The following is a 13,676-nucleotide window of genomic DNA, read 5'->3' on the forward strand; positions in this document are numbered from 1 at the left end:
TCCTCATACAGAGCACTTTCTATGTGTCCTCACATGGCAGAAAGGCAAGGCAGCTCTCTGGTGCCTCTTTTTTTTTTTTTTTAAGACGGAGTTTCCCTCTTTTTGCCCAGGTGATCCGCCTGCCTCAGCCTCCCAAAGTGCTAGGATCACAGGCATGAGCCACCGCTCTGGTGCCTTTTTTTTTTAAAATTTTTTTATTATACTTTAAATTCTGTGCTACATGTGCAGAACATGCAGGTTTGTTACATAGGTATACACGTGCCATGGTGGTTTGCTGCACCCATCAACCCGTCATCTACATTAGGTATTTCTCCTAGTGCTGTCCCTCTCCTAACCCCTCACCCCCTGAACAAACTTTTTTTCGAAAGAGCCAGCTAGTAAATATTTTAGGCTTTTCAGGCCATATGGTCTCTGTTGCAACTACTCAACTCTGCTGTTGTAGTGAGAAAGCAGCCATAGACGATACGTAAACGGAGCGTGGCTGTGTTCCAATAAAACTTTATTTATGGATACTACAATATGAATTTCATATAACTTTCACATGTCATGAAATATTCTTCTTTTGACTTTTAAAATGATTTAAAAATCGAAAACCCATTCTTAGCTTGCAAGCATACAAACACAGTAGGCCAGATTTATCATGTGGGCCAGTTTGTGCACCTCTATCCTAGAGGGCAGAGACTGTCTTCTCTGCTGTATTCCCAGTGCCTAGAACAGTGCCTGGCATGTTGCTGGTGCTCAGTAACTATTTGTTGGTGATCAGCTGCTCCCTCTTCCGCCCCCTTTTTTTTTTGTTTTTTTTGAGACGGAGTCTCGCTCTGTCGCCCAGGCTGGAGTGCAGTGGCGCAATCTCGGCTCACTGCAAGCTCCGCCTCCCGGGTTCACGCCATTCTCCTGCCTCAGCCTCCCCGAGTAGCTGGGACTACAGGCGCCCGCCACCAGGCCCGGCTAATTTTTTGTATTTTTAGTAGAGACGGGGTTTCACCGTGGTCTCGATCTCCTGACCTCATGATCCGCCTGCCTCAGCCTCCCAAAGTGCTGGGATTACAAGTGTGAGCCACCGCGCCCGGCCTCATTTAGTCTTTTTGAGTACCTGTGTGGCAGGCAGTGTGTCAGGTGTCAGGAAGACAATGAAGAACCAACAAGACCCAACAGCTGCCCTCTCACAGTTTACAGTCTAATTTAAAAGCCAGATGTAGGCCGGGGGCAGTGGCTCATACCTGTAATCCCAGCACTTTGGGAGAGTTCGGCGGGTAAATCACCTGAGGTCAGCCTGACCAACATGGAGAAACCCAGTCTCTACTAAAAATACAAAAAATTAGCCAGTGTGTGGCGGTCGCCTATAATCCCAGCTACTCAGGAGGCTGAGGCAGGAGAATCACTTGAACCCAGGAGGCAGAGGTTGCAGTGAGCTGAGATTGCGCCATTGCACTCCAGCCTGGGCAACAAGGGTGAAACTCCGTCTCAAAAAAAAAAAAAAAAAAAAAGCCAGATGTTAATCAAATAGTCACATAAACACATGCAAAAAAGTACAACTTTGAGAAGCACTGTCAGGTATTGATTGCTATGGGTATGAGTACTATGGAGGTGAGGGAAAATGTTCTGGAGGAAGTGATGTAGAGCTGAGCTGGCTTGAAGAACAAAGAAGACTGTTTCAAGTACAAGGAGTGGCATGTGCAAAAGCCCTGTGGCAGAACTGAAGGAAAGCCAGTGTGGCTGGAGCCACGAGAGAGGTGGAGCACTCTTTTGTGCACTGAAACTGCAGCAGCATCTGCACCTGTGGGCTACGGTTTGTTCTGCACAGCTCTCTGATGAGTGACTGCTATGCCTACTCCAGAGATGGGCAAGCTGACCCCTGGAGAAGCTCTCCAGATAGAGCCTAGATGTCCTCTGGGCTCCCCTCTTACCGGCATGACCCACTCATGGGAGAGGGGACACAGGAAGTGAAGCTTATTCATAAAAGGTTGAAAGCACAACCAGTCAATCAGTCCTTAGGTGAGAGGATGCGCTCGATAGGGAGATTACTTTGAGAGGGAGAAGAAAGAGGGTCAGGGACCCAGGAAGGGGGAAAGCTGAAGGTAGAACCACTCCTGCTTTCCCTCACCTGCTCTATTCCTGCCATCCACCCCACCTCTCTGTCCCAGCCCCTGACCCTCATCCTGTGGGTCTCAGTGTCTCTCTTCCTAACTTAAATGTGGCTGACTGCAAGCCAGGTATCTGGCAGCTGTGTGCGATCTGTTCCAACTCCTGAGTACAATTACTAGATCTAGCAAATCAAAATACATGATACCCAATTTGAATTCCAGATAAACAACACATAAACTTTTAGTCAAAATATGTTCAAGTATAACAGCTCAAACCGGGAGCAGCAAGAGCTGGGGCATCACAACCTGCTTCCAGATAACTGAACAGGACGATCCCCACACTGATGTGAATAATGGCTGCCAACTCTGGTCCAGGCTGCCGTCTGTTTTGTCCTCACCTTTTCTCATCAGGGAAGCGGAGACTATGTGAACAAAAAAACACACTCTGCGCTGGGTGCAGTGGCTCACACCTGTAATCCCAGCACTTTGGGAGGTCGATGGTGGCAGATCACCTGAGGTCAGAAGTTCAAGACTAGCCTGGTCAACACGGTGAAACCCCATCTCTACTGAAAATACAAAAAATTAGCTGGACGTGGTGGTGGGCACCTGTAATCCCAGCTACTCAAGAGGCTGAGGCAGAAGGAGAATGGCTTGAACCCGGGAGGCAGAGGTTCCAGTGGGCTGAGATGGTACCATTGCACTCCAGCCTGGGCAACGAGAGTGAAACTCTGTCTAATAAATAAATAAATAAATAAATAAATAACACACTCTGGAGCCAGACTGTCAGGTTATCTCTCAGCTCTGCCATTTTTCAGTCCTGTGGCTTTTTTTTTTTTTTTTTTTTTTTGAGATGGAGTTTCCCGCTTGTTGCCCAGGCTGGAGTGCAATGGCACAATCTCAGCTCACTAAAACCTTCACCTCCCAGGTTCAAGTGATTCTCCTGCATCAGCCTCCCGAGTTGCTGGGATTACAGGCACCCGCCACCATGCCCAGCTGCTTTTTCTTTCTTTTTTTTTTTTTTTTGTATTTTTAGGAGAGACGGGATTTCACCATGTTGGCCAGGCTGGTCTTGAACTCCTGACCTCAGGTGATCCACCTGCCTTGGCCTCCCAAAGTGCTGGGATTACAGGCGTGAGCCACCGCGCCTGGCCGCAGTCCTGTGGCCTTGGAGGGACCCAAGTAATGGGATGCTTACTTTCTCTGCCCTCAGTTTCCTCATCTGTACACTGGAGAGAATAATAGCACATAACCCATAAGATTACAAGGATTACCTTAGTTTATGCAGGTAAAAAATGCATAGAACAGTGCCTGGTCCATAGTAAGTGCTATGTTAGTGTTAGCTGTCATTATTTATTTAGTTACACCACAATGAATGTAAACTCCATAAAGGCAAACACTTTATTTATTATGTATTTTATTATTTATTTTTTAGCAATGGGGTCTCACTCTGTCGCCCAAGCTGGAATGCAATAGTGTGATTATAGCTCACTAGAGTCTCGAATTCCTGAGCTCAATGGATCATTCTACCTCAGCCTCCTGAGTAGCTAGGATTACAGGTACCCAGCTAAGGACTTTAATTTATTCATTGCTATATTCTCAGCACCTAGTAGAAAGCCTGAGCCACATCCCCTGGTGTGCTGAGGCAAGAGGATTGCTTGAGGCCGGGAGTTCAAGACTGTAGTGTGCTATGGTTGCGTCTAGGAATAGCCACTGCACTCCTGCCTGGGCAACATAGCGAGACCCCATCTTAACAAATAATAATAATAGGCCAGGCGCAGTGGCTTATGCCTGTAATCCCAGCACTTTGGGAGGCCAAGGCGAGCAGATCAGGTGGTTATGAGATTGAGAGCATACTGGCCAACATGGTGAAACCTCGTCTCTACTAAAAAATATATCTATATAATTAGCCAGGTGTGGCGGCACACGCCTGTACAAAAATTAGCCAGGTGTGGTGGCACATGCCTATAGTCCCAGCTACTTGGGAGGCTGAGGCAGGAGAATCGTTTGAACCCGGGAGGCGGAGGTTGCAGTGAGCCAAGATCAGGCCACTGCACTGCACTCCAGCCTGGGCGACAGAGTGAGACTCCGTCTCAAAATAATAATAATAATAATAAAAAGAAGGCTTGGCTTACAATACATGCTCAGAAAGAGGGTCTAGTGTGTAATATATAGCCATAAATAAGCCAGGTGTGGTGGCTGTAATTCCAGCATTTTGGGAGGCTGGAGGATCGCTTGAGGCCAGGAGTTTAAGACCAGCCTGGGCAAGATAGTGAGACCCCATCTCTACAAAAACAAAACATATAAAAAATTAGCTGGGGGCCTGGCGCAGTGGCTCACGCCTATAATCCCAGCACTTGGGGAGGCTGAGGTGGGTGGACCATGAGGTCAGGAGATTGAAACCATTCTAGCTAATACAGTGAAACCCTGTCTCTACTGAAAATACAAAATGTTAGCCGAGCGTGGTGGCACGCACCTGTAGTCCCAGCTACTTGGGAGGCTGAGGCAGGAGAATTGCTTGAACCTAGGAGGTGGAGGTTGCAGTGAGCTGAGATTGAGCCACTGCACTCCAGCCTGTCGACAGAGCGAGACTGTGTCTCAAAAGAAAAAAAAAATAGCTGCGCATGGTGGCACACACCTAAAGTGCCAGCTACTTGTGGGAGGTGGGAGGATCGCCTGAGCCCAGAAGTTCAAGGCTGCAGTGAGCTATGATTTTACCACTGCACTGTAGCCTAGGCAACAGAGCGAGACTCCATCTCTAAAAACAAATAAAAATATGTAGCTGTAAATAATTTATTGAATTAAAATGAATCTTGTCCTATATACCTGAAAGATTGAGATTATAATTCCCATTTTACAGATGGAGAAATTGAGGTTTAGAGGCATAAAATGAGTTTCCCCGTGTTAAGAAGGTAGCAGAGCTGGAATTCAAACCCAGATTTGTTGGGTTCCAAAGTCCTTTCACTCAAAATTCAGTTCAACAGCTGAGGTCCTACCCTGGGAAAGCCATGGAAAAGGGGAGCACGTAGATTCTGGAGAAATCCTTATCCACATTGATTTTTTTTTTTTTTTGGATTGGGAGTCTCCCTCTGTCGCCCAGGCTGGAGTGCAGTGGGGCTATCTCGGCTCACTGCAAGCTCCGCCTCCCGGGTTCACGCCATTCTCCTGCCTAAGCCTCCTGAGTAGCTGGGACTAAGGGCGCCTGCCACCACGCCCTACTAATTTTTTGTATTTTTAGTAGAGACGCGGTTTCACCATGTTAGCCAGGATGGTTTCGATCTCCTGACCTCGTGATCCACCCGCCTCGGCCTCCCAAAGTGCTGGGATTACAGGCGTGACACTTATTTTTTTAAGCCCTAGTCTGTTCTCAACCTCTTGTGTGACCTTGGGTAAGTCACTTCATCTTTCCGAGCCTGTTTCATGATTTGTAAACTAGGTGGTGGTAATCACTCAAGGAAATCACATGGCTCGCAGGAAGCTCTTGATAAACATTCCTTCCCATCCCCCTGCCGTAGAACAGCTTTGCAAATACTGACCAGTCTTCCTGCGAAACCAGCAAGCTTGTCCCTCCAGCAAGCTCACTCCTCACTTGTGAATACATCTCACCACACCTGGACCCCTAAGGCTCTTTAGGTGGAGGCTGAATCTCTCTGGGGGAACCAGTCTCCTTGGCCTTTCACTCCAAGTCCCACCAAGCCTCGGTTCATCCTGGGAGCCTGGTCCCTCCTCAGAGAGTCTCAAACCCAAACCAGTCCAGAGCTGGGGCTACAGGTGACTCCAGGGAGACCTGGCCTGAAAGGATCCCCTTCAAGTGATAGGGCAGAGCACAGACTGCAAAAACGCATATTAAGAAATCACTCTTGGCCGGGCGCGGTGGCTCATGCCTGTAATCCCAGCACTTTGGGAGGCCGAGGCAGGAGGATCGCTTGAGCCCGGGAGTCAGAGACCAGCCTAGGTAACACAGCGAAACTTCGTGTCTCTCTCTCTCTCTCTTACTATATACATACATACATATACGTGTATATATAAAGTATTTATTTATATATGTAATATTTACATACATTATGTAAAATCAATCGATCAATCAATCACTCTGTGCTGGCGCTGTGGGTCCTGATGGGGGTAACAACTGCTGATGCCTGTCTGGGCCTGGGGCACTGAGATCGCCCGGAGATCACAGCGTTAGCTTCAGTGCGGGGTAGAAATTAGTAGAGGTTAGGGGATCTCTAGGGCCTGGTGAGCTGAGGGCCCAAGGGGAGCGGGTCCCAGGCTCCTTCCAAGCCTCAGCCTAAATCAGGCCCAGGAACCCAGTGTGAATGTGTGTGCGGGGGGCGGGGATAGGGTGCTTCCCTCCCGTTGGAAGGAGAAGGAACATCTGGGCTGGGATTCCAAAAGAGCTGAGCGGGGGAGAACGGTGGCCCTGGTGTGGTGTGTCCAGGGGGACACCGCTGGAAGGGAAGGAGCCAGCAGGGCCTCTCGGGCGGAGCCGAGCGCGGGCTGGGGTCTCGCGTCAGGGGCGGGGCCGGCCCTCTGGGCGCGGCGGGGGCGGGGGTCCGCGCTGGGAATGCCGCGCCGCGGGGGCTGGGGCGGGGCTTCTCCGGCTCCGCCCCCGCGCAGGTAGCCAATGGGCGCGGCGGCGCCGGGTGACGGAGGGAGCCGAAGTGCTAGTGCCGCGGCGGCGGCTGCGGACGGCCCAGCCGGAGCGCGAGGGGCTCGGCGGGGGGGCGCGGCGGTTCGGGTCGCAGAGCCAGGGACCCCAGGACCCGGGAGGCGGCGCAGCCGGGGCCGCCGGAGGAGCGCGGGTAACCCGGCGGCGGCGCGATGCCGCTCGCCCAGCTCAAGGAGCCCTGGCCGCTCATGGAGCTAGTGCCGCTGGACCCGGAGGTGAGTGAGCGGGGCGGGGGACGGGCGCCCGCGGCCGGCGAGCCCGGATCCTCACAGGGGCGGGGCGGCCCGAAGCGCCGCTGCAGCCCGGCGGGCGCCCGCGAGGGCGCGAGTGCCCTCCGCTCTCTTGCCCACTGTCCGGCTCCACCCCCCTGTGCCCTGGGTGTGCGTGTGCGAGGGACAGTTCCACCAAGCGCCGACTACCTCCCCGCCATAGCCAGGAGAGGGGATCGTATGGGGCTCTGAGATCTGGTAGCCTTCATCCCACACCTAGGACCCGTCCCGGCATCTGCCCAGAGCTGTCGGAGCTTCCTCCATTAATGCAGACGGGGAGATCTTCAGTGCCAGATGTCTGGGATTCTACCAGAGACAGGGGTTATGGGACCCCCACTTCTCCCAGGGCCCTCCGCCAAGAGCTCCCTGCTTCTGGCTTCACCGCTGCTGAGCCTAGAAGGATTGCCCCTCTTGACCCCTGGCGGATGTGGAGTGTGGGATGGCACCACCCGTCTGGGGCTGGAACTCCTGGTTTTCTTTGCCCTGAGGCTAGGGCCAGAGGACACCTGTGTCCCCTACCCCGGGCTGTGGAGAAGAGAGTGGGGAAGAGCCCTTAGACCTTGTGAAGATGATTCTTGGCAGGGCGTGGGGGGACCTTGGTGCCTGCCTCCTTTCTTATGCCCCTTCCGGTAGGAAGGGCTGGGCCCTTGGGGAGTTTGGCTTCTGCCAGCCCAGACTCCCCAGACAACCCAGCTCCTTCTCTCTCAGAAGCAGCTCCTGACCTCCCTTGAGGGCTCTGTGGCTCCAGTCCCTAAGCGTGCAGAAGGTCACCTCTTCCTGTGCCTTTTGACCCCAGGGTCAAGGTCAATCCCCTGAACGAGCTGGTGGAGAGCCTCCTCCTTAACCTCTCGCTGGGAAGGAAGCAGGTGATATTCTCCTTCCCAGGTGGTTGTTGGGGGGATGCAGGGAGGGAACGGAGACCTCATTTGAGCCCAGGAGCTGAGATGACTTTCTCCCAGCTTGGGCCTGGAGCCCCTGTCTCCGTCCCCTCCTCTGCTCTCTCTTACCTGGGGCAGCCACCAAGTGTCCTGCCTCTCAGGACCACAGGCTAAGATCAGGGTGAGCACCCAGGGTCCCCGGCCCCCAGGGTGTGCTGCCCCTTTAAAGGGATGGCCGACACTGGCTATTGGAGGGTGGGCGCGGCAGGATTAGGTAACCAACCTGAAGGCGCAATTTGGAGTAAATTGCTCTGGGATTCCTGCCATGGGGATTTTACAGGCACTGCTAGGCTGCTCAGAGGTTCTCTCGCTGACTCACCCTCTGAGGTGAGGAACACTGCCCTCTGCAGCCCCTGTACTGCCACCCCCCTACTAGGACTGGGGCACAAGGTCCTGGGGGTGGTGCTCAGAGGTGGATTCCTTTGCCCAGGCACGTCCCTGGGACCAGGCCTCCAAAGGGGAAGGTAGGGCTGGGAGAGGCTGGGGAGAGACTTTATGCTGATAGGGAGGGTGGACACCCAGGAGCTCGATCCTGGGGCACCACTTCCTGCTTCTCTTTAGGGAATCCTGAGGCAGGGGCCAGCTTCACCAGGGGGCTAGGTTTAACTGGGAAACTCATCTCAGTTTTGAGTTCTGTAACACCTCAGGTCTGTGAGAGGCGAAGACCAGCGGACTTCCTGGGATTGGTGGGGCAGGGGGACGCGATTTCCTCAGGAGCTTCGCTCCAGAAACGCTGTGTGATCCTCAGTCAGTCCTCAGCCTGTCTGGGCCTCTGCTTCTCCAGTGGCAAGTGCTAGGTTCTAGCCTCTATGTCCTGGGCCTGAGAGGGTGCAGAGCGCTGGGTACTGTTGTCTGGTCCCCCCTCCCCCACTCCTGGAGGTGCCAGGCGACTGGGTGTTACTGTTTGGGTAACAGGAGCCACAGGGCAGCCACGGTGCAGGTTGGGCTGTTGTCACTGGAGAACAGGGCCTCGCTGTTCTTAGCCCAGGTGACATGTAAGCGATACAGCCGCCTGACCTGCATGCAGGTGTAGGCACCACCGCTGCTGGCAGCTCCTAGCCAGGAAGGAGGCAGGTGAGGGGTTGGTGGGGGACTTTTCACAGGGACCTAGGATCTGGACTGCCCTGCCCTCCCCTAATGCTGCCGAAAATGGGCCGCTGGGAGGCAGGGCCTGGCCCAGGGTGCAGCCCAGGTGGAGTAATCTATGGGAAGCGTGGGCGAGGATTCTGCCTGGGCCTCGCTTAGCCCCGTTGAAAGCAGTAGCTTTGTCCCCAGGCCCAGTTCTGCCACGTACAGAGCTTTACTATGTGCCACCCATTCTGCCTTACGAATCTCACCCCACTTTAATTCTCACAACAGCTTCTCAAGGTAGGGATTATTACCCCTGTTTTCAGATGGGACAACTGAACTCAGCCTTATGTGTTAATATCAGAGCCAGGGTTGGAACGAAGATCTCTCTCTTCCACCGAGTAGGAGAGGCTCAGGGATGGAGAAGGGCTGGAGCCACACTAGCCCAGGTGGAAGGTGCTCCAAGAGAGGCTCCGGATGTTGGCAGACTCTCCTTATCCTGCAGGGCCCTTGTCCAGTCTTTGCCGAGGGCTGGCCATGCCAGCCAGCCCTGGCACCTGGCCCCCAGCCTCCAGCAGTGAGCAGGGCTGCCAATGCTGGGCTCAGAACCCAGCTCCTGGGGCTGCTTCCTGCCTGTGGGGCACGTGCTGTCCTTCTCCATCTGCTGCCCAGCTTCTCCAGACGCTGCCCTGGGCCCCTCTTTCCAAGACAGAGCTGCTTGGGTGGGAAGGAGTGATGCCGGTTGGAACCCATTTCTGACATCTTGGAACTGGGGGCAGTGGTCTGGGGCCCTGGGCATCTGTCCTCATGAGCAGTGCTCTCTGAGAAAGAGGGAGGAGTGTGTGTCTTCAGCCTCTAAGAGGCCAAAGGACTCCTAAGACAAGGTCCTTCATTCAGTACTCTGCAAGGTCAGCACCATTGTCCCCATTCAGTCATTTATTTAGCACTTAGGTGATAAGTACTATTTCAAACAACAAAGTGCAGTTGTAAACAAGACACACCTGTCCTCGTGATACAGATGAGGAAACAGACTTTATTATTATTATTATTATTTTGAGACATAGTCTTGCTCTGTCGCCAGGCTGGAGTGCACTGGCGTGATCTCGGCTCACTGCAACCTCCACCTCCCGGGTTCAAGTGATTCTCCTGCCTCAGCCTCCCAAGTAGCTGGGACTACAGGCCTGTGTCACCACGCCCAGCTAATTTTTGTATTTTTAGTAGAGTCGGGGTTTCACCATGTTGACCAGGATGGTCTTGATCTCTTGACCTCATGATCCACCCACCTCGGCCTCCCAAATTGCTGGGATTACAGGCATGAGCCACTGTGCCCGGCCGAAACTGAGACTTTAAAAAGTGATAATGAGGCCACGTGTGGTGGCTCATGCCTGTAATCCTAGCACTTTGGGAGACTGAGGCAGGTGGATCACCTGGGGTCAGGAGTTTGAGACCAGCTGGGCCAACATGGCAAAACCCCGCCTCTACTAAAAATACAAAAATTAGCCAGGCGTGGTGGTGCAGCCTATATTCCCAGCTACTTGGGAGGCTGAGGCAGGAGAATTGCTTGAACCCAGAGGGGGCAGAGGTTGCAGTGAGCCGAGATCGCGCCACTGCACTCCAGCCTGGGCAAAAGAGTGAAACTGTCACAAAAAATAAATAAAAATAAAAAGTGATATGACAGACCCAAGGGCAGAATAAGTGGCTGGCAGAGCTAGGATTAGTGGCTGTATCTTTGTGGCTGCACCGCTGTGTGCTTTCAAGGATCCTGTGCAGCAGTCAGGCCAGAGGCAGATGAGCCAGGACCCGGCTCTGAGTGGGAAGCCGGCACCCCGCAACCCCCCTGACCCCACTACCAGTCTGTTCTCCAGGGCTGCCTGTCCCCCTGCTCTTACAGGTTTGGCGTTCCATAAGAATGACACCCAAGCCAGAGGTCCAGGGAGTGGAGGTAGCCAGACTGCCTTGGGGGGTCCCTAAATCATCCAGGCCACTGCTCAAGAAACCCACACCTCTAGGTACACCTACCCCTTCCTCCCCACCCTCAGTAGGCTTGCAGCCACATGACTTTGGGTTATGGTCACATGTCTGCCACCTGCCTGCTGAGGGACCTCGGTGAGTCCCTTAACTCTCTGAGCCTCATCTGAAAAATAGGAGTAATAGAACCTGCTCTGGCCTCCTTGCTCTCTTTGCTGGGTTGAACTTTCACTGGATAAACCACATGTTGGACTCTGGCTGGGTGCCAAGGAGTTGATGATGGACAAGCCATGGCCCCTTCCCAAGTTAACCTGCAGTGTGCTTGGTGCTATGGGGGTAGAGAGGAGGGAGGAAAGAACATGAGGCTGTGTGGACAAGGTTGACATTTGAATTCAGTCCTGATAAAAGATCAGGTGTTTGCCAAAGTGACAAGGCAGGAAAGGCTTTCTTGGTAGAGGGAGCCACCATACAAATGCTGGGGATATAAAATAGACTGTTTTCAGGGTCTGCGGTTGTTCGGTTTAGCTCAAAAATAGGGCCCAATGATAAGAATGGCTATTGTTTGTATGCCAGTTACATGTCAGGTGTATATATTTATAGGCATTATTTCATTTGCTTCGTGCCGCCACCATTGAGGTATGTTACTTTAATCCTCATTTCACAGATGAGGAAACTGAAGCCCAATAAATGAACTAAACTTCTAGGGGTCATGCAGGTGGTAGAAGCCAGAATTTGAACCCACAAGGTCAGGTTGCAAAACCCACATTCCTAGTTATTGTGCTGGGCAGTTGAAGATGATGGCCTTGATTTCTGTGCTAAGGAGCTGGGACTTGATTCTACAGGCAGTGGAGGCCACGGAGGGGTTTGGGGCCTGGTACATAGAAGATTCTCAGCAAATGTTGACTGAGTGAGTTGAGCGCAGCAGTTGCACTTGATTTTAGGAATGATGAGGGTTTGGAGTGGGGAAGGCTGTGGGGCAGGGAGCTGGTGGGTAGGCTATTCTGATCATCTGCAGGAATTATGTCAAGAGTCTAGAATGCTGGGTGAAGTGGAGCTCAGTCTACAAAAGCATCCCTACCCCAGCCCAGCCCCTGGGCCCTGACCAACCCATCCCTTCTCCCCGGGCTGCTGAGAGATGACAGTGTGCGTATGGATGTGTGTGTGGAGGGGCCTGTAGAACATTTGGCCCCTGGGGAGAGATTAGGGGCATTAAAGGGGCTCAGGGGGCAGGATGTCCTGGGAGTGGCGATGGGGAGCTGTTCCAGGGGCAGGGAGATTATGTAATGGGTAGAGCACAGCTGTGCCTGCTACTGCCAAGCAGGGCTACAGCTGCCCCATGGACCCAGCTCCTGGCTCCAAAGTCCAGATCCAGACCTGTTCTCGCGCAGGCCTTCCTAGCTGTCGGGAACCTCCTGTCTGCCTCACCACACTCTCCCTGTTCCAAGAGGGGTGGGGCAGTTTCTTTTAGCTTCCAAACGCCCAGATAGGGTAGGTTACTTGCCTCACATCACACAGGAAACAGATGGGCTGGGTTTGACAAACCCCAGCATATTTAATAAGCACCTGAGAGTGAAGTCTGGGGGCTGGAAAAGGCAAGACTGACCAGAGCGGGGCTCTGGGCTCTGGGCTGTTTTTCAGCTGAGCTTTTTTGAGCACCTCCTGGATTTGGGAGCAGATTTTGAATCCCCTCTCAGCAGTTGTGTGACCACAGGCGTCATCACTAGGTCCCCTCAGAGCCGCAGTTTCCTTCTCTGCCAAATGGGGCCAGGGCCCACCTCCCAGGGCTGTTGTGAGGATGAAATGGTGCCACAGGGGCCAGGCGCAGTGGCTCACACCTGTAATCCCAGCACTTTGGGAGGCCGAGGCGGGTGGATCACCTGAGGTCGGGAGTTTGAGACCAGCCTGGCCAACATAGTGAAACCCCCTCTCTACTAAAAAAAATACAAAAATTAGCCAGGCATGGTGGCGTATGCCTGTAGTCCCAGCTACTTGGAAGGCTGAGGCAGGAGAATCGCTTGAACCCGGGAGGTGGAGGTTGCAATGAGCTGAGATTGCACTACTGCACTCCAGCCTCAGCAACAGAGCAAAACTCTGTCTAAAAAAAAAAAAAAAAAATGGTGCCACAGGTGCGAGGCATTGAGCCCAGTGCCTGCCATGTGGCAGAGGCTTGGAAGAGAGCAGCAGCTGTTAGCACCAAGCCCTCATCTCTGCCCTCCCGGGACTCCCCGTTTATTAGGAAGGGCAGGCCTGTGTGTAAATAGTCCCTGCAGTGTGACAAGTGCTACAATGAAGGCTGAAGTGGAGGCAGCAGTCATTCTGCCTGGCAAGGTCAGGGGAGGGGTCTCAGAGTGCGGCAGGGCAAGGATAGCCACCATCTCTGGGTTGCACACTTTCCCAGACTTTGTCTCCTTCCACCCTTGCAGCAACTCTGAGAAGTCAGTGTAACTACCCCACCCCATGTTATAGATGGGGAAACTGAGTCCTCTCACAGTTGACTAGTTTGTACAAGGTTTGTATCTGGTACAGCTGGAAGCCACACATGACCCTTCCCTTCTCCCTGGGAGGAGGTGACATCTGAACTAAGTCTTCAGAGATGAAGCGTTTGCCAGGCAGACAGCATGAGGGTCAGAATGCTGGTCCCTGGGAATATTCTGCCTGAGTCATGAGGGGCCATTGCTGCCAG

The 13,676-nt window shown here is 53.1% G+C and overlaps 1 protein-coding gene across 3 annotated transcripts in view; it reads left to right on the forward strand.

The window, feature by feature from the left end:
* The window catches only part of RPS6KA1 (ribosomal protein S6 kinase A1), a 78,940-nt gene that overhangs the window by 26,360 nt on the left and 38,904 nt on the right, over positions 1 to 13,676 (forward strand). Inside the window, exon 1 of one of the 3 annotated variants that reach the window (XM_032759424.2) lies at positions 6,740 to 6,965. The exons of 1 other annotated variant lie outside the window; for it this stretch is intronic. In XM_032759424.2, coding sequence (XP_032615315.1) covers positions 6,903 to 6,965 — 63 coding nt within the window. In that variant the 5' untranslated portion in view covers positions 6,740 to 6,902. Of the gene's footprint in view, positions 1 to 6,739; positions 6,966 to 13,676 lie in introns of those variants that run through there. One more of the 3 variants, XM_032759426.2, reaches the window with a different exon arrangement.

Source organism: Hylobates moloch, unplaced genomic scaffold (assembly GCF_009828535.3).
Source record: "Hylobates moloch isolate HMO894 unplaced genomic scaffold, HMol_V3 SCAFFOLD_9, whole genome shotgun sequence".
Classification (NCBI taxonomy): Eukaryota; Metazoa; Chordata; class Mammalia; order Primates; family Hylobatidae; genus Hylobates; species Hylobates moloch.